This window comes from Aricia agestis, chromosome 5 (genome assembly GCF_905147365.1).
Source record: "Aricia agestis chromosome 5, ilAriAges1.1, whole genome shotgun sequence".
In the NCBI taxonomy this organism is placed as follows: domain Eukaryota; kingdom Metazoa; phylum Arthropoda; class Insecta; order Lepidoptera; family Lycaenidae; genus Aricia; species Aricia agestis.
In genome coordinates this window covers 9,826,036-9,848,119 of record NC_056410.1, presented here as the reverse complement: position 1 = coordinate 9,848,119, position 22,084 = coordinate 9,826,036, and the positions used below count along the sequence as shown (strand labels likewise).

At 35.6% G+C, this 22,084-nt stretch overlaps 1 protein-coding gene across 4 annotated transcripts in view; it reads left to right on the top strand.

Annotated features, from left to right (window-relative positions):
* Positions 1–2,531: 2,531 nt before the first annotated feature.
* The window catches only part of LOC121727178, a 32,297-nt gene continuing 12,744 nt past the window's right edge, over positions 2,532–22,084 (top strand). The window contains exons 1-3 of one of the 4 annotated variants that reach the window (XM_042114860.1): positions 2,532–2,669; positions 6,431–6,490; positions 21,253–21,421. In XM_042114860.1, the coding sequence (XP_041970794.1) occupies positions 6,445–6,490; positions 21,253–21,421 (215 nt within the window). In that variant the 5' untranslated portion in view covers positions 2,532–2,669; positions 6,431–6,444. Of the gene's footprint in view, positions 2,670–2,721; positions 2,746–2,867; positions 2,974–6,430; positions 6,491–21,252; positions 21,422–22,084 lie in introns of those variants that run through there. The other 3 variants (XM_042114859.1, XM_042114861.1, XM_042114862.1) reach the window with 3 other exon arrangements.

Sequence of the window (22,084 nt, the reverse complement as noted above, 5' to 3'; positions counted from 1 at the left end):
TCTTGCAATAAATATATTTCATTTCAATAAATATATTTCATTTCATTTCATTTCATTTCATTTCAAAGTAATCTTCGCCCCTTCGCAAAGTAAAAGGCGGCTTATATAAAAACCATAATATGAAAACTAACCGGGCGTATAATATAATATATTTAGCTACCCCCACCCGACTTAGCTGGACTGCACTGGGGTGCAGTCCAGCTAAGTCGGTTCAGCGGTTTGAGTGTGAAGAGGTAACAGACAGACAGACAGACAGACAGACGGACGGACGGACGTCTGTCTGTCTGTTACCTGTTCACCCAATAACTATAAAGGACCTTGGATTCTCCAGCTCCTGACGCGTTGTTAAATTCAATTTTTTGCCGATGTAAAAGTGGTTGTTGTTCTGGAAAATGTAGTTGCCGAGGTTGCCGAAAAGCGGGCATTGAGTGTAGTCTTATTAGTTATCAGTAACGGCTGCCTAGGTCCTAGAAGCTTGTACTAATGTAGCCCCTAATGGGGGCTACCCCCATCGATGTTAATGATAAAGATAACGAAGATGAAACACACTATTAATTTGTTTGATATGCGGTATAATTACTCGTGCCAACAATTTTTTTTTTTTAATTTTTTAGAACTAAGTAAAATTTGTAAAACGATTTAGCTTCTTATTTTTATCACCACTTTATCACCAGCTTAATACCTACTCTGTATTTCCTAAAGTTATGATCATAGTATATAAACAAATTTTTAGACGTAATTTATAGGAAATTTAATGAACTTAGATAATTAATGTAGAAGTCATTAAAGAGATAGGTATTTTAAATAATTTTCAAGTCACGAGCAAAAACCTTGAAAAAGAGACCTTTCCCCTCCTCCCCCACCGCCGCACCGGCTTGTGTCCCTTCCTTGGGGACTTTTAGCATATTCATCTGTAGCCCTAGCATGGCTACCAGTAGAAATGCGAAAGTATAGAGTTATAGACAAACTGTGGAGATAAACTTAAGGTGCCGTTCCGATCTTTTTTTGTTCCGAAAAATTCAATTAAAATGCCACTTTACGACAGACTATAGCCCTAAAAATTCAAATAATATCCTACTTTGTGACATATATACCTACTATAGTCTGTCACAAAAGTGGCATTTTAATTGAACTTTTGTCGGTCGCGATTAGCCGCGGTAAAGATCGGAACGGCACCTTAAGTTTATGTCCACAGTTTGTCTATTCTTTCTCGTTTCTACTGGTGGCCATGCTAGGGCTACTGGACACCTTCAGGAATAACTGTAGCAACTTTCAAAACTCCATGAATTATTGGTCTGAATTCCTTAATTTTCCCTGACTAACTGCCAAAGGACAATCATGGTTCCTGTAGGTAATACTAGGTACACACGGGCGCTTAATCTATGAGCTTGAATTGTAGGCTAGCCGCTAGGCCACGCTCCCGCCGCCCGCGCGTGTCTAGACTCTAGAGTCTAGCTCTAGACTCTAGATGCGGGCTATTGCCTATTGAGTATTGATATTAATTAAATATAATATTATTATTGGATAATGGAGTTGAGACTTGAGACCATGTTACGACATTAAAGTAAGAGTTCATAAATAAATTAAACACCATAAACACCAATATTATGTAGGAACGTGTTCAGCAGACGTTTAAATCTTTTGTGGTAAGACCGTGTCCGTATGTTTTTTTTGGACAAATAAAGACATATTGTTAATTTCCTAAAACATGGAAAAACGTAAAATGTGCGAAGTGAGTAGGTAAATCACACTACCTAATATTATTAAGAGGATACACCAGGGGCGAGAGAAATTGAAAATAGGTATTTGAAAATGTATTGCTGTCTCACCAATCTCAAGTCTCCCACCGCAGAGCGCGACAGAGACCACACGACAAAAGTTCTAATAAAAGAACAGAAAATCTTCGATTCGTTGTCCGCTGATTCCTTCTCCAAAACTTAGCCGATTTAAGTACTTTTTTCATTAAGAATTAAAGCAAGGCTTGAGCTGTGTTCCTATGTTTAATTTTTTTTTGCATATTTTAGCCAGTTTTGATTTCTGGGTGTTTGAACACAGAGGAAAATCTTGCCATTTTTTTGGGTTTTTGGACGTTCTTATCTTTTTTAATAATAAAATTATGAAAAAAAAGAAAACATACGGACAATATGCTAATAGTGGCCATAGATATTCAGGAAAAAATCATAACTCTACCGGCATTATCCAGGGAGGAAACAGGGGACAGCGTTTGTATGGAAAAACGGCGGTTAAATTTGGTATGGAGTTAGTTGTTACCCTGGAATCTGCATTAAAACATAGGCTACTTTTGACTGTCGGAAAATATCACAATTATTTATTTTGCTTGCATTCATCTCTGTGAGCTGCAGACTATCAACATTGTAATATTAGGTACCGACTACCGTACCTATTATTTACCTATCAAAAAGGTAGGCAAGTTACAGAAAATTTCCCTATCTAAATGCTCGCAGAAGGTCCCGGCAAAGGTGAGGTCAGCGGCATTATCCAAATGGATTATTGTCACTAGAGGTAGAATCAAGAGTGTAGCCGGTACGGTAACCGCAGATTGCAGATTGTCGTGAGAGCTCAGCGCACGCGCACGGGTCGCGCACGCTTGTGGTCAGTGAACAAAGTGCAAGTTTAGTGAAACACTATTGGATCCCATCTCCGTTTAGGTATTTTAATTTTAAATCTGGAAACTGGTTGCCTTGTCCGTCGCGATGAAGTTTTACCGGATTGCTGAATTAATTCGCAAGTATTCAGAGTTGAAACGAGTGGTTTTCGCAGTATTTTTTTATTCAATAAAGTTAATGTAGAAAAACCTTATTCTCATAAAATTTCTATGACCATAACTGCGATAATAATCCAAAACTGCAAACTCTCTACACTACACTCTACCTCCGGCCGTAGGTTGTGAACTCTACATTTCCATTTTCATGTATTCGAGCCTAATTTGTATAATGATTATCGTCTATTAAGGTATACTAACAATCTTTTATTTCTTTATGATCACTAAAGATAAGTTTCTATTTATTGGCATTATTGATATTTTTTAGTTCGTTAGGATCAATTAACTATTGAGTAGGCATTGAATATTAAATAGTAGTACTAATGAGTTCATTGGCATTATATCTTTATTAATTCAGGAATAATATATTTGTTCAGTGTATTCTAGTCTCGTCCTGTTCAATAAATATAATCGGGAACTTGTTTTTACACATCTGGATGTGCAGTCGGGACTCGGCACGTTTTATATTTAGCATTCAATGCTATAAAACGAACGAAATCATTCTGCGTCGCTTCCGAGGCATGTTTACATAAATAAAATAGAATGTATTATAAATAGGGACATTATGTTTTAACAATAAGAATTTGCTGGGCGTCCCTGGATACTGAAATAATGTATATTTTATAATAAGTACTTATTATGTTACAACCATAAAAAGTTACAAACAAACATACTATGGTACCAACATAATATTAATGACTAGGTACTATAAAAGGTCGTGGTTTGGTGGTAAAATAATTACTTATTCGATATTCAGACATACGCAACGTGACGATGCATAACAGCATCACATGAAGTAGTTTCGTATCATGTTTGTGATCTTCACATCGAAACTACAGTACCTAAATTTACAATATTATCCCTGAAACTCTGATAGTTATAGTTCGATAGTACGTACTAGACAATAAACATAAGCCAACCATGTAGTAGGTATATATCTTAGTACCTACCTATTACCGACCTAAGTAGGAAGTAGCTCGTATTCAACTATTTACTCAAATTAACAAACATAATTGAAAAATAGCATCTACCTAGGGCCCCTTTTGAGTCGGTATAAAATATTTTATGTCGAAAACGTAAAATATTTTTAATTTTCCAAAGGTTAATTTTTTTACTGTGGTTTCTCTAATTTAATAAATTAATACGTCTACATTATTACCGTTGGCCCTTTTTTTTTTTTGATGCGCAGGGGAAAGTGGAAACCAATCATGGGTGCCCCGGGTTGGGGATGTGCCTCAGTTAGTTGAAGCACCCTGGGGGTAAGTATGTGGGACTCTTACCCACTACCACCTGCGGTTTGTCTTCAGCCGTATACGGAGGGATGTCCTGGATCTGTCTAACACAGGACTCCCTCCACGACCGGCCGGTCTACCACAAAAGGGACCGGACTTCCACCAATGTAAGGGAACGCTCCGGCAAACTGAAGCGTTCCCCTCGGCGCCGGGACTAGCTAAACCGGGCAGGTACCCATCCTTGCCCGGAGCCCCGGATTAGACGGAAGTTTGGAGGTTCGCGTAACGACGCCTCCGCACTCCCGTCCTACGCCGGCGAAGCGGAACGGAGGATGGGTCGTCTTCTCTGTTCCGCTCCGCGGCCTCGTTCTGCGAAAGGACGGTTTCGTAGAAAGAGCCTGCCAGGCCTCATCGCTCTCGAGCATGCAGCGAACCATGCTCGAGAGCGAGAGGTCCCGCCCAAGCACCGCCATGAGATCATGGCGCTGCACGGCCCAACGATCGCACACCTCGAGGGTGTGCTGGGCCGTGTCCTCCGCAGCGCCGCACTCATAGCAGTCTGGCGTAGGCTCCCTCCTGGCGACTTTACACAAGTACGCACCGTAACATCCGTGTCCGGTCCGTGTAAGGCGGATTACCGTTGGCCCTTTATGAGCATAACTGTACAGCCTATTCTATTCTGTACATTTTAATTTTCTTTATCTTCCGACTAATAGAATCCGGTAATTTAAGTACCGTACCTATCTTAAGGCTACATATTAATTAATTTTATGCGTAATAAAAATTGGATCACTGATGCAGATGTTTTTTATCATCAAAACAAGTTAAGACTAAAATAAATGACATATTTGAGTTGATAGAGTTACCAATTAGGTGTTATCTCTCTGGCATTATCGCGTTAACGACCACACGCTTCACCTACCAACGCCTTCTTATCAAACTGGATCGTTCGGACTTCCAGATTGTTGGTTTCTACAGTGCGTTTAGTTTCTACCACCAATGTTTTACCTTTATTCCATCGACATAAAGGCCACTCTGAATATAGAAACTCTATGGAATAAATTCTGAACGGACCACAGTTGAATATTTACATTTCAATACTCTATATTCAGCGACGGCTTCTAATGGATGTTTAAATTTTTGCATTTAAATAATAATTTAAATGCAAAGATTTTAACTAAATATAGTTATTCAACTGTTTTAGTTGAATATTTTAAGTAATGCCTATGCAAATTAAGTAAAAATATAAGGAGTTACGAAATAAGCTAGGTTTTAGATCTTTCGATAATCGATTTCGTAAAATCAGAACACAGCTCTATCACAGCTAATTAGCATTGTGGCGGTACCAACAATTAGCCTAACATTCCTGCATCGCGCTATCGAAGTTTTCTAAGCGCGTCACGTCGGTATATTTAGTATATAAATACGACAGCTGAAATGGATCACGTGGGCTCCGGCCTGAGTCCTTGAGGTCCTGACTGAGCATAACACCTCGCTCGATCGGAAGATCTTCCTTTTGGGGCCTCCACGTATGCCCACATAGTTTGTTTTAAATATCTCTACTTTATCTTTCATCTTTTTTATATAAAATAAAAACCTTTATTGAAATTATGATTATTATTTCCGTAATTTCCAATGGCACTTGTCGTGCATATAATTGAGGTTTTTTTTTTTTAATTTAGTTTGTTATTATTTTTAGCAATATTCCGCGAAAACAAAACTTTGTTTTCGCGGAATATTGCTAAAAATAATACTTAACAAACTAAATTTGAACTATGGATTTCCGCAAAGTAACGCCTGATTCCATTAATTATTGAGGTTTTTATTAAGGTACCTTATTTTTACACAATGCAATATGTACATAATGCATAAATACTTAGTCCTATTTATGGTTTTGTTTGAGCTCTAATAATGATGGTAAGTAATTATAAAACCTATATGCAAATGTAGCATTGTAAATTGTAATACTCCTGTATTTAACATTCCTGATGATCATTAGGAAGTAACAATTAAAAAATCATTAAAAGACCTAAGTATAAGCAGGTAAATAAGCATTGTGACGTCAACATAAAGTATAGGTAGAGCTAACTACATAAGGTTTTTTAACCGCCATTTTCAACTTCTTTCTATTCCAAAGACAAATCTTCTCTAATACCTCGTGGGTTACAAATTAGAGGTTAAAAAACAAAGGGTGTAACCAAATGTGCTATTCCTCTACATAAATTCACATGTATTAAATTATTGTAGAGTTCATGTACGAAACGGTTCAAACATTAAAACTATAATTTCAGCGATTGTACATACTATGCAAGCGAACATTATGGCGCTGAAAGACCGCCAATTCTTTACATTCTATTTTTAAAACATAGGTACGCTCTACATGATCTATGGAACTAATGGCACCGATTGTTTGCAGATCGAGGTGACTCAATGGCGCAACACCAGTTCTCCTGTTTGATCATTATCGCAGCATTAAGTAAGTGCGGATAAAAAGTTTAACTAATCATTGCTTACTGGATCGTGCGAACAGACAAAGAACATGGACTTGGGAGTTGAGACTTTATTGGTCTAAGCTACGAAGTTTTATGTACGGCTTCGTGGCTTGGACTATCGTAACATTTTTTCAAAATCGGTATGAGAAGGCTTACTATTGTTTTTTTTCTTTTTTTTTATGGACGCTTCACACCACGTCAGTTTGGTCACGTGATGTACCTGAAGGACTTGTTTTACGGGTACCAGAGTCCAGACAACGGAAAAATATATTTAATACTTTTATACTATACATATATTTAATATTTTTATTATATGATACACTTATTTAATACACATCCATGACCCAGAACCTATGAAAACTTTTTATTCCATCGGCGGGATTCAAACCCACGACCCCCGGCTTGAGCTACCAACAGCCCACAAATTGAGCCACAGAGGTCGTCAAATTGTTGTTTGTATTTATTTTTTATGCACTCTACTAGACCACGGCCGTATCTAGAAAGAGGCATTGTGGGGCAATGCCCTACCTTAAAAATACCAAAAATGAAGATATATTTTTTTATGTTCTTTGAGATAAAAAAAATTGTAGCAATATTAGGTACCTATCTAAACTTTTCCGAACATAGGTACCACAGTTTGTGACATTCATTTCATATTAAGTATGTATAATAATTCTTTGTTCCTATTCCTGTAATGCTGCCCTACATCGAGTCTAGCTACAGCCCTGTACTGGGCTTTATAAATTATATATTATCAGCTTGAATAAATATTAGAATAAGCATAATGTTAATGTTTAAAATAATCGGCCAAGTGCGAGTCGGACTCGCGCACGAAGGGTTCCGTACCATTATAAAGCAAAATTAGGCCCAAAAATTGTGTTTTTTGTATGGAAGCCCTCCTTAATTTTTTATTTTATTTTAATATAATAAATAAATATTTAAGAACACATATACTTAACTTAGGACTTTGAGAAAAATTCAAGTACCTACCTGTTGCCATTATTGATAAGAGCAAAAAAGGCCAAAAAATCGCGTTTATTGTCCGTTAAATATTAATTTTATTTTGTTTTTAGTATTTGTTGTTATAGCGGCAACAGATATACACAATCTGTGAAAAATTCAGAAATCTAGCTGTAGCGGTTCTTGAGTTACGGCCTGGAGACACACAGACAGACAGACGGACAGACATTGAAGTCTTAGTAATAGGGTCCCGTTTTTACCCTTTGGGTACGGAACCCTAAAAAGAACCTTTTTAGAGGTTTTCGAATACTCGAATACCCTATCAAGATTATGTAGTTACTATAGAAATATTGACAAAGGCAATAAGCACTATCAAATATTTCTATTGTTAGCTGTCAAGCATCTCACAGCGTTGATAACACGGCGGCAGTAATATTCCGTGTCACCATAATGGACATATTGTGTCTGGTGCTAACTGTGATAATTCGTCTTTTGACAAAAAATTCCCAAATAACATGAAAAGAACAAAAAACAGGAAGTATAAAACTCTGGTAAACATAATCATAATTCATTATAGGCTCTGCATTTTCGTTGCCGTAAATGTTTTTGTCGAGTGGCCCGCGAATGGTAAATTTTGTCGAAACAAAAACTGTCCTGTATCCTTTCTTATTTCCATTCTCACCACCATCCCATTCGGTCCAGCAGTGTTAGGGTAAAGACTAAAGATATTATATTATGTTATGTATAATATTAATTGGATGTTTAATACAAAACTAATACATAATCCTACTTGTATTTATAAATTATAAGGTATAATTAATAATAACAATAATCACTTATTTCTTTACATAAGTATCTAGGAGCGTTACATAACTTATTAAAAGGAAATAAAATAATCTTTAAACCTGATTATATAGATTAAAGAGGACAGAGCTATTTAAGACCAATGATCGCTACTAGGCTACGTGGAAAATAATATACTTACCTATAACAATAACGGCCGCACTTACAGACATTTAATGATGATAAACTTGAATTTAATAAAGTTTGACCGATAATAATTAATGATTATGTCAAAATCTTCATTTAATTACAGTTAAGACGTAATTAATATTCGTTTCTGAGTGCGGCAGTAAGTAAGCAATTAAAAATCTGTGCGCTAATCTCATTAACAACAACGCAAACGCTTTTCAATTTTCATTCAAACTTCGCACAATTTTCCATTAAAGGGTATTATTATTCATCACCCAACGTGGTGTTACGTCACATCCTGCGAAGATTTTCCGACTTATCACAAATACATCAGACAGATCGTCTTATAATCACTACGAGTCATTCTTTGAAGTCGAATGTGATGACTGATGACTCATAAGGCTTTTGTGGATTTCACGTAAGGCCATTATGACTAATAAGGACGTTGTAGTAACAGTTCTTATAGTATTTTATTTTGTTTATGTTACCAATAAGGATATATTAATTTGCCATATACGGCTTACGAGCCAAGTTCAGATAAAAATCGCATACTGCACGAGGTGTAACAAAACTAAGTGAGAATTAAATATCTTAAGTAACAACACCGGATTATATTATCTATTTATAAAATACTATCTTTTGCCCGCGGCTTCGCCCGCGCGTAGAATTCTGAAAAAGACATAATTTCAGGTAAAAAAAACCATAACTTTTTATACATTTAATGTGTCGAAAATAAAATTCAAGCCTTGCTCAATAACATATGGAACCTCCGTGTTTAGAGCTTTCAGTTAAATTTTACTATTCTTCTTATACAAATTTTTAAATATTTCTTTATTTGGGTCAATCAATTTTTAAAGGTCCCGATCATAATTTTCTGGTATTTTTTTTTTGCTTCTTTTTCAGCATTTTACTATTTCATTTAGAAGAGGATTCTTCGTAGATTAAGATTATATAAGCAGCAGTGATGTTGATTAAACATATTTGTGGATTTAACTTCACTAACCGATCTTTTCACGGGAAATAATGTCCTTTGGACAACTTACACAGTAGTACTTTTTTAAATGTTAAATGCCCTTAAGAATTAAAACAAATTCTTCTAATATTAAATTATAAATAATATTTTGATATTTGTTCTATGTACACCCAAAATACGAAATATTTTTATTAAAATTGAAACGAATGATGTCTTTTGGACAACCAAATTATGTTTCTAATATAAAAAAATAAGTAAAGCGGAAATAGTGATATTTTTTTACAAAAAACTATTAAGGCGAGGTTGTTGCGTATTGTATTATAGATTTTACTAAATTGAAATGAACTGATTCTCGATAAAACTGAATGAATGAAGTATAATGTGATTTTCATATGGGGACATCTTAGTTGTCCAGAAGACATATTTGGTTGTCCATGGGACATTATTTGTTTGTCCAAACGATTTCCAAATTATTCTGCAGTTATTTTTTTCCTCCGGCTCCATATTCGCAACTAACTTTTTATTTTTGTGAGAACTTTCCCTTTTTTTTCTTTTCCGTTCAGCCAATTTATCTGGGTCTGCTTTAAGCCTTTCTCTGTAGCGTCTTGACTTTTCTTTCTCCGATAATCCCATTGTCTTACCTAAAATAATTAAAAATTACAATTAAACTAGACATAAAATCGCGTAATAAAAATGTATTCCCGAAACAGCTGAGTAATAAACAAAACATGAACTATTTAACTGTTAAAGTAAGTTTTAAATAATTATTGTCCTAGGTACAACCAAATTGTCCATGGGACAACCACTTTAGTTGTCCAAGTGACTGGTTGTCCGCGGGACATTTTTAAAATTATGAGCCGCCAAGCAAATACTATTGTTATTTTATATATTAATCTCAGCTCATACTAAAATATAGACGAAAGCGCATCTCGTGTAGTATAATTGATAACAATGCATCAAGTACTTACGTTTTAATCACAGTTGTCCGACGGACTGACAAAAAAGCCACCCACACTCACCAACGTCGCTCGGACGACTGTCGCCGTGATTTTATACAAATCAAAATGGCGTTTGAGCCCGACAGTTAACTATTGTGTTTGGCTTGTTGTTTAGGAGTCTACCGCGCCACCTGTGTTTTGGTTCCATAACTAAATTACGGTTGTCCGTGAGACCTGTGCCATGTAGGTGATTTATGGGGACAAAAGTAAAATGCCTGAAAATTTTATTATATCCAATAAAAAAAAATGTTTGTATGTTTTGCTGTCAACAATTATGAACTGAAACAAGAAATGTATTTGGTATTTATGGTCGTGATAGTATGTTTTTCGTGATGCGAAGTTTGTTAATGCATTGTGGCTTGGGGACAAATGTGATAGTACTGGAAAATTGCATATAGTCTGTCGGACAACCATTAAACTACGCACAAATTAATAAAACAAGTAAAATATTGTTCACAATAATGCTAGAAAATATTAAAAGGAATATAATTAAAACCAATTTAACTCTTTATGATTTAATATTTATTAATTATCGTTCAGGGACATGATGCGTGTACCGTCGGACCAATCAAAGTTGATCGACCCATTTGCATTAATTACTAAACGGTACGGTCTGCGCTGACTTCCTAGTATGACAATATGTTTAAGAACCTTATAAATTCTACATACAACAATGAGTCACGCAACTAAATGAAATTATCACATATTAGTATATGAATGAAGGAGTTTTCTGTTACTCATTAGCCACGGACATTTCCAGTACAGTGACGACGTATCAAATAGCCTTTTAGAAAACGTGACCACACGCTCGCAAGACTGGTTCTGCTGGGTCAGTGCTAACAAAAACACTAGGGTCATAAGCTTACGACACGTAATTTATCGCGAGTAGTCTTTTGATTTTTATTTGTAATCAATTATAAGGCCCATGGGTCGTAACTGTTCCAGGTTCGACGCCGACTATTTATAGTCAGAGAAATGTTGGAACTGGTAAGAGGTTAATCGAAATTAACCATTTTGACATAAGAATGTAAATAATTTATAGTATGCTGCCGCCAGTCATCATTTCCTATTCAGAGACTTTCCACAAGTTGTAATTCTCAATCGATAAATCAAATTAGAGGAACAATGCAAAGTGAGAATGAATAGAAAAGATTGCTTTGAATTGTTATTTTTAAAATAAGTACATTTCTTTAATTTTTGTAGGTGTACGATATATCTCTATGACAAAAGATTTGTTAATGATATTAATTCTTCCTAAGGAAACATTTTCTCTCCTAAACTCATTAAGTATATATTATATATAGTATATATTATACAGACATGTTTTTAATCATAGAGCTTCGGAGAGATATTATGTTTGATAAAGGAACCCTACATTATATAGGTTCTAGCAAACTGATGATCTCAGAATTAAATAATTATTGTACTTACCTAGTCTTTTGTTCGAAGCGAGAAATCAGAGACTGCAATAAAGTACAAATTACAAATAAATGAGATAGTATTTTCTCTGTTATTAAAAGCTTTTATTTAACAGTATGTTTGTTCGGGTAGAATTTTGAACTTAATTTTACTATGATTTTTTTCTTCTACGATTTTCTTGTAGTTGTTGGTATGGCGTCAAAGTTTCACTGTAGTTGAAGAAAATGTATCAGCGATGAAAGTCTCGTTAAATTTCAAATCTTGTCTATAAACTGTGCTCGCCTTTTAAGGCCAACACTAGATAGGAGAATTTACATATTTAACGTTAGGTACTATAGGTACATAATAGGAAAACATAGTGGTACGAAACGTAGAGCTGATACTCAAATTTACTTACACTCTATTGATTTTACAGCTGGCCGAAGAAACATACTATTACTACCAGGCCCCGCAGACTCGGCCGATACATATCGTTTAGTGTGCGCACCTTCATACATCTTCGAGCTTCGTACTGATATCAAACTATCGATCGGCCGACTAAAAGTCTGCAGTGTATTTACTGGGCTCTAAAAGTAGGTACTCACTGTGTAGTACTAAGAAACTATTTAGAAATATTAGCATAGCACCTAATTGCTAATACCATCTTGCTGCGTCATAGGTCGTAACTCAGAAGGGACTCTATTAGTAACATAATTTACTTAGTAATAACGCAGGAACTATCAAATCAACCATATGACGTCATGTTTAGGGTTCTGTACCCAAAGGGTCGAAACGGGACCCTATTACTAAGAGTTCGTCTGTCTGTCTATCTGTCTCCAGGCTGTATCTCAAGAACCACTGTAGCTAGAATTCCGTCACAGATAGATTGTGTATTTCTATTGCCGTTCGCGTTATAAAAACAAAATATATTATATTAAAAATAAAATAAATATTTGATGGGGGCTCAAATACAAAAAACACTATTTTTGACCTATTTTTAACCGACTTAAAAAAAGGAGGTTATCAATTCGACGCGTATGTATGTAATATTTCCAGAACTGCCCAGTTTTCATATAGTATGTTAGTCGATCTATATCAGCTTCTGAACAGATGTGCCAAATTACAAAAGTGTATGTATGTAATATGTATGTTTTTGTTTGTGTTCGCATGTCTCCGGAACTACAAGCCCTATTTAAGCAATTCTTTTTGTTGTTGTACTAGGTATTGTTCAACTCAGGGAATGCTGCAAGTTTCATCAAAATCGGTTCAGTAGTTTTTGAGATAGGGATTTCTAGTTCTCAATTACGTACAATTTTGAAGTCGGTTTTATCTTTTTAAAGGTCCACTATTGTTTTATATATATACTAGCTGTTGCCCGCGACGTGGTCCGCGTCAGCAAAATGTGATGACGAAGATAATAAAAAAGAGATAATTATTCCGAACAAAATATATAAAAAAATAAAATATATCCTCCTCCTTTATTGAAAGTCAGTTAAAAAGTAGCCTAAGTTACTCCTTATTACATTAGCTATCTGCCAAAAAAGTCCCGTCAAAATCGCCCCAGCCGTTTCGGAGATTAGCCGGAACAAACAGACAGACATTCAGACAGACAAAAATTGTAAAAAAATGCTATTTTGGTATATGTATCGTAAGTACATTCATATGCATGTAGTAAGAAACGGTTCTTTCAATATTACAAACAGACACTTCAATTTTATTTATATGTATAGATTTAGCCGATTTTTATTACTTTAGCCATAACCCGACATCGCTGCACTGTCACGGGAGAATGCACATCCGCGCAAAAAGAAACAAACTCGCCCTTCCCCGGCCGCGGCCCATGATTATTGATTATAAATCATGAGGCAGATGATTCACTACGTTTTCAACGATCATCGAATTCAGAAAATATTCGAATAAGTAAATATTTTTAAATTTTTTAAAATGGTACAAGTAACTCTGCTAAAAATTTAAGAAGACCAATGAAAATGCTTACCAAAGCTTAAGAATGTTTTGCTCCCCTGTACGGTCTATTTGAATCAAGTACCTACCAGCTACCTACATTTCGAGACGTCCGTCTTCCAAGCTACGCGAAATCTACATAAGCTGTCCCAAAGGAAGTAACATAGAGGTAATGTAACAAAGACGTCGACCTCACATTTTATTAGAAATTGTTTATCCGAGCCGAGATAAAGTTTAGTTCCTATATTTTATTAACATCCTATGCCCATAAACAAATCCCGCGGACTTGTACAGTCGCGTAGAAATTGGTTTAGTCCCTGGCCCTTGCTCGCCTTCCGGCAGCTGTTCCGTGTTGATATACCGCCTGCCTTTTACGTAGGCACAGAGCTTGAAGCCTTACAAAGGAAATCCATACTAATATTATAAATGCGAAAGTATCTCTGTCTGTCTGTCTGTCTGTCTGTCTGTCTGTCTGTCTGTCTGTCTGTCTGTCTTGCTTTCACGCCAAAACTACTGAACCGATTGCAATGAAATTTTGTATACAGTTATTCTAGAGTCTGAGAAAGGACATAGGCTACATTTTGATGTGGGAAAATATCTTATTTCCATGAAAATTTCGATGAAAATGAATTCGCATTGCGCGTGGCCAGCGCTCATCCCGGGGGTCCTGGGTTCGAGTCCCGCAGGCGGAACAAAAAGTTTTCAATTTTCCTGGGTCTTGGATGTGTATTAAAATAAAATTTCAAAAATCTTAAACATATTTTATGTATAATATTATAAAAAATCCAGAAATATATCGATGGAATGAACATTTTAGTTCTAATACGATTCAACAGATGGCGTTTTATTTTTTACTTTATTGTAACATAGAACTAATCATACTTATTAGTTAGTATGTTTTTGTTTATAGTTTTTAATACGTTAGAATATGATGTTTAATCCATACTAATATTATAAATGCGAAAGTATCTCTGTCTGTCTGTCTGTCTGTCTGTCTGTCTGTCTGTCTGTCTGTCTGTCTGTCTGTCTGTCTTGCTTTCACGCCAAAACTACTGAACCGATTGCAATGAAATTTTGTATACAGTTATTCTAGAGTCTGAGAAAGGACATAGGCTACATTTTGATGTGGGAAAATATCTTATTTCCATGAAAATTTCGATGAAAATGAATTCGCATTGCGCGTGGCCAGCGCTCATCCCGGGGGTCCTGGGTTCGAGTCCCGCAGGCGGAACAAAAAGTTTTCAATTTTCCTGGGTCTTGGATGTGTATTAAAATAAAATTTCAAAAATCTTAAACATATTTTATGTATAATATTATAAAAAATCCAGAAATATATCGATGGAATGAACATTTTAGTTCTAATACCATTCAACAGATGGCGTTTTATTTTTTACTTTATTGTAACATAGAACTAATCATACTTATTAGTTAGTATGTTTTTGTTTATAGTTTTTAATACGTTAGAATATGATGTTTAATCCATACTAATATTATAAATGCGAAAGTATCTCTGTCTGTCTGACTGTCTGTCTTCTGTCTGTCTGTCTGTCTTGCTTTCACGCCAAAACTACTGAACCGATTGCAATGAAATTTTGTATACAGTTATTCTAGAGTCTGAGAAAGGACATAGGCTACATTTTGATGTGGGAAAATATCTTATTTCCATGAAAATTTCGATGAAAATGAATTCGCATTGCGCGTGGCCAGCGCTCATCCCGGGGGTCCTGGGTTCGAGTCCCGCAGGCGGAACAAAAAGTTTTCAATTTTCCTGGGTCTTGGATGTGTATTAAAATAAAATTTCAAAAATCTTAAACATATTTTATGTATAATATTATAAAAAACCGGCCAAGTGCGAGTCGGACTCGCGCACCGAGGGTTCCGTACAAACCTGCAAGGTTTACAAAGTAACTACTTAAAATTTTAAGCTTTTCGGAATTTTTCTGTTACCTGTGCTGTAAGCTATTGCTTCTTACCAAATTTCGAGATTCTATGTCAACGGGAAGTGGTCTTTAGGTTTTAATTCCCTTGCGTGTAGTTGCGAGTTTCAAAATATGCGGTATCAATGGTTGTACTTTTGCGTTTTGCGTTTTTGCGTTGACTTAGAATTTTTTTTTTCACGGGTTAAAGGCAATTAGATCTAAGTATTTGATATGAATTTCAACTTGATAGCTCTACGCGTTCATGAGGAAAAAAGTAATAAGTTTATATTTATTAAAAAATATATATTTTGTAATGCAACTAAAAATTTAAGGTTTTCGGAATTTTTCCTTTATGTGTGCTATAAAACGTTACTTCATGCCAAATTTCAAGATTCTAGGTCGACTGGAAGTACCCTTTAGGTTTTGATTCCCTTGCGAGTACTTGCGAGTTTCAAAATATGCAGCTTAAATTGCTGTTTCTTTTGATTGCGTTGACATAGAAGTTTGATTTTGTTACAGCTTAAAGGTATTATAGACCTGAGTATTTGGTATGAATTTCAATTTAATACCTCTACGCGTTTATGAGGAAATGGGTAGTAAGTTTAAAATTATTAAAAAAAAATATATTATGTGATGTAACTAAAAATTTATGGTTTTCGTAATTTTTCCTTTATCTATGCTATAAGACGTTACTTCGTACCAAATTTCAAGATTCTGAGTTCACGGGAAGCACCCTGTAGGTTTTGATTCCCTTGCAAGTGTCGAAAATTTGCGGCATAAACGGCTGTATCTTTTGATTGCGTTGGCTTAGAAGTTTGATTTTTTCACAGCTTCAAGGGACAGTAGACCTGAGTAATTGATATAAATTTCAGCTTCATACCTCCACGCGTTCCTGAGAAAAAGGGTCTTGACAGACGGACGGACGGACAGACGGACAACAAAGTGATCCTATAAGGGTTCCGTTTTTTCCTTTTGAGGTACGGAACCCTAAAAATCCAGAAATATATCGATGGAATGAACATTTTAGTTCTAATACGATTCAACAGATGGCGTTTTATTTTTTACTTTATTGTAACATAGAACTAATCATACTTATTAGTTAGTATGTTTTTGTTTATAGTTTTTAATACGTTAGAATATTATCTATACTAATATTATAAATGCGAAAGTATCTCTGTCTGTCTGTCTCGCTTTCACGCCAAAACTACTGAACCGATAGTAATGAAATTTTGTACACAGATAGTCTAAAGCCTGAGAAAGGACATAGGCTACTTTTTAACTGGAAAAAGGGGTTGTAAGGGGGTGAAAATGCGTAAATTTGGTCAAATTAACTTAGTTCCAAAAACTTAAAACAGATGGCGCCAAGAGTCCCCTAGATCGCGCTATTGCTTGCTCATACGTATTTCTATAAGAGGTGGTACCATATGGAGCTAGATTTTTCGATTCTTTCGATTGTTATACACGTTATTAACTAATAACTCACCTACCAACTTAGACATCAAATTCAAAAACAACAGCGCCAAAACTACTGAACCGATTGTAATGAAATTTTGTACACAGATAGTCTAAAGCTTGAGAAAGGTCATAGGCTACTTTTTAACTGGAAAAAGGGGTTGTAAGGGGGTGAAAATGCGTAAATTTGGTTAAATTAACTTAGTTCCAAAAAACTCAAAACAGATGGCGCCAAGAGTCCCCTAGATCGCGCTATTGCTTGCTCATGCGTATTTCTATAAGAGGTGGTACCATGTTGAGGTAGGTTTTACGATTCTTTCGATTGTTATACACGTTAATATTAACTAACTAGCTGTTGCCCGCGACTTCGTCCGCGTGGTCTTTAGTTTATAGCGCGCGGTGTCAACAAAATGTGTGTCAAATTTAAAAACTTTTTAAAACCCTGGTAAGTAGTACCCCTCTTAGGGCCGCGTTACACCGGAATGGCAGCGCTGAAAGTGCTCGCCTCGCCGCTGCCATTCCGGTGTAGCGCGGCCCTTAATTAATCAAAATACCCAAAAACAGCTGTGCAGTGTGCACATAATCTATACTAATATTATAAATGCGAAAGTATCTTTGTCTGTCTGTCTGTCTGTCAGTCTCGCTTTCACGCCAAACGCCAAAAGTATCTCTGTCTGTCTGTCTGTCTGTCAGTCTCGCTTTCACGCCAAACGCCAAAACTACCGAACCGATGGTAATGAAATTTTGTATACAGATAGTCTAAAGCCTGAGAAAGGACATAGGCTACTTTTTTTACTGGAAAAAAGGGTTGTAAGGGGGTGAAAATGCGTAAATTTGTTCAAATTAAGTTAGTTCCAACAATTCATAATAGATGGCGCCGTGCGTCTTCTACATCGCGCTGACGCTTGCTCAAAAGTCTTCCTATAAGACGTGGTATCATCTTACATTTAAGTTTCGATTTTTTTCGATTGTTATATCTATTCTACGGTATTAAATAACTCAGTACTTTATCTGTGCAGTGACGTAACCTTAAATCTATCAATGATAAATAGTTTATGGGTAAAGTTGTGTAATCGGAGGGCTAAATAAGCTTTAAAATTTGGCATAAAATATAAAGTTTAATATAAAAAAATGAAATACTTATTGTGTGCACACTGCACAGCTGTATTGATTTAAGGGGTACCAGGGTTTTTTTATAAAAGCTTTTGACACCAATTTTGTTGACATCGCGCGCTATAAAGTACTATAAACTGAAGTCCACGCGGACGAAGTCGCGGGCAACAGCTAGTATCGTATAATTGTTCATCGGAGTGGAATTTTTATATGGATTAACGTGCGAACTTGATGAGACTAATTGATGGGAATTGCGGGCGATTTGTAGCGCGTAGACCCCTTGTAGACCGTATTTTTTTCACTTAAGTACTATTTTTCTGTGAAAGCGACTATTATAATTAGACGCTTGTTTTATTAATAAAATATTTTACTAATAAGATGTTATTGGGATACAAATTACAAGATAACCGTTATCACTGTACACGTACAAAGTGCAGACCAAAAACACGGTTTGTGTTTTTGGTTCAATAATTTAAAAATCATAATAAACGATCAAGAAAATCAGGTTACATCTTTGTTCAAATTGAACAGCTATAATCAAATGTAAAATGTAAATCTCTAACCCCAATTTCGATCCCACTCGCTCGACAAAATTTTGAATGTAAATGAAACATTGTCTTTCTTCGAATCACTTTCTCGCTGGATAAATGGGTACGTCTGACTCGGATTCGGCACTTAAATCTCTCGTGTTATAATATTTAACACTAAGTAACATACAACCCGGTTTCGAGACACCGTTAAGTAAGCCCACAGTAAACCTGGCCCACTTATTGAATATTTCTGGCCACCATATTTACCTTCGGATGAGACTCGAGAGATACTCCACGCCACTTAGCGTTAGTTATTTAATTTCTGTAAATATTAACGTTGGCTGATAACGGCTTTTAAGAACGACGTTTTAACGGCTGATATATTTTGGTTGCAACCTACTTTGGTAATGGAATGATAGTTTAGAAGCAATGTAGTAGTGGTAGATAATATTCTATGAGCTATAATAGAGCAATATGAGTATCTTGTTCTATATAATAGCTCTTATTTATTTATTTTACAATTTGTTGCACATACAGTTTTACATGAAAATATACACAATAAGAAAAATGTAGAGAAGGAGCGGCGCATGAAATACGCAAATGATGTAATCAAGAATCTATTACGAAACGAAAATAAATATAATAAATGAAAAATCTTTACATATAAAACTCAAAGGTGACTGACTGACATGGTGATCTATCAACGCACAGCCCAAACCACTGGACCGATCGGGCTGAAATTTGGCATGCAGGTAGATATTATGGCGTAGGCATCCGTTTAAAAAAGGATTTTGATCAATTCCACCTCCAAGGGGTTAAAATAGGGGATGAAAATTTGTATATAATAAATAATAATACTTCTTAACGCGAGCGAAGCCGCGGGCAAAAGCTCGTCATTAAATAAGAACTTACTACGTAATAATTATTTGTGGCGAAATTATTAAGCCAAGCATAAGCAGCAGGTAATAGTAGAGAAATTAATCACGTTTGTGACGACAGATGAAAATTATTATAATCACATTAGATCACATTAAAGTTTAGAGACGACAGGATAATTTTATAGGAAAATTATGAATGATAATAATTACGTTAGATATTGTACTTTGTTGTAATATTAAGCTCATATCCCAAGATTAGTCACGTTACACACGTACCTAGAGTACGTAATACTCAGGTAACTTAGGTGGGCTCCATCTTACTTATTATTTACTAGCTGTTGCCCGCGACTTCGTCCGCGTGGACTTCAGTTTATAGCGCGCGGTGTCAATAAAATTGGTGTCAAAAGCTTTTTAAAACCCTGGTACCCCTTAAATCAAAATACCCAAAACAGCCGTGTAGTGTGCACATAATATGATTTTTTTTAAATTAAACTTTTTTATACCTTTTAAAGCTTATTTAGCGTTACACAACTTAGCTGCATAATGCATTACACAACTTTAGCTTTGCCCAATAGCCAATACTCATAGGCCATTAACTATTTAGTATTTATTATTGGTAGACTGTTGTTTCTGATTTCTATGTTGGTACGTGAGTTATTTAATAACATGTATAACAATCGAAAGAATCGAAATATCAACTCAACATGGTACCACCTCTTATAGAAATACGCATGAGCAAGCAATAGCGCGATCTAGGGGACTCTTGGCGCCATCTATTTTGAGTTTTTAGAACTAACTTAATTTGACCAAATTTACGCATTTTCACCCCCTTACCCTTTTCCAGTTAAAAAGTAGCCTATGTCCTTTCTCAGGCTTTAGACTATCTGTGTACAAAATTTCATTACAATCGGTTCAGTAGTTTTGGCGTGAAAGCGAGACAGACAGACAGACAGAGATACTTTCGCATTTATAATATTAGTATAGAACGTGTATAACAATTGAAAGAATCGAAAAATTTAGCTTAACATGGTACCACCTCTTATAGAAATACGCATGAGCAAGCAATAGCGCGATCTAGGGGACTCTTGGCGCCATCTATTTTGAGTTTTTGGAACTAACTTAATTTGACCAAATTTACTCATTTTCACCCCCTTACAACCCCCTTTTCCAGTTAAAAAGTAGCCTATGTCCTTTCTCAGGCTTTAGACTATCTGTGTACAAAATTTCATTACAATCGGTTCAGTAGTTTTGGCGTGAAAGCGAGACAGACAGACAGACAGACAGACAGAGATACTTTCGCATTTATAATATTAGTATAGATTAATCTACGAGAGTCCCAGAGGTTGAGCGATTGTTCGAAAGTGCACAGATACCTATAGCTTTAAGTATTTTTTCTCAAATCTCTACAAATTGAATTTCATTAGCTTTAAGTTTTTTTTTTTTCAAAAAGAGGTTCCTAATTTGCGTGGATGCCGCACTATTAGATTGCACAAATTTTAAACTACTCTTATATTTTACCAGCACAGATTTTAAAGACGATTACTTTAAAATGTTTTGTATAGTCATTTAAACAGTAATTTCTATTTTTCAGGTACACAATCATGTTGGAGCGACAGCTTGCAAAGAACGACACCCAGAACTCCAGACATGACGCTGCCCAGCCTGCTGAAGGAGGTAGAGGACAACAGCAGATACAAAACCCTCGAGGCCAATGCCACGATACTGAACCTTCTCGTCAATGACAAGGGCGGAGTTAGCAGGTAATACTTTTTCCTCTTTTCCTGGGAAAGTTTACAACTTGTCGACGTTGTGTTAGAGTTTAGAAAAGTGCTTGTTGATGTTTATTTACTGATGGTAGAGCTCTTTATTATGTTTGATTTTTTGTGGAACGCAGTACTAGGCTCGCCCTATGTTTGACAATTTTTTTGAAAATACACCACTGTAAAACCTAATCCCACCAAAACATTAAATGTAAAAAGGAGCCATGCAAAATATTGCATAGCCATGCAATATATCTATCGTAAAAAGTTTTCAGATCACATTCGAATGTGAGCCTAGCCTTCAACTTATTTTGTAATTTAAATCAACATTAAGTGAATTTATCAATAGTTTTCTTTATTTTATAATTATTATAGTGGCTCGGCAATGAGCACAAGAAAAACAAATATAAAACTTCATGTTTGGGGTAGTTCATACTTACACAAACGGCAAGCGTAAAGTGTTTTTTAGTATGTAACGACGCATGTGGACGATGGTACCCAATAAATCCAATCAGTCGCTGATTATTTCTCTAGTGCTCATTGCCAAGCCACTATAATAATTATAAAATAAAGAAATCTATTGAAAAATTCACTTAATGTTGATTTAAATTACAAAATAAGTTGAAGGCTTGGCTCACATTCGAATACAAATTTACCCTACGG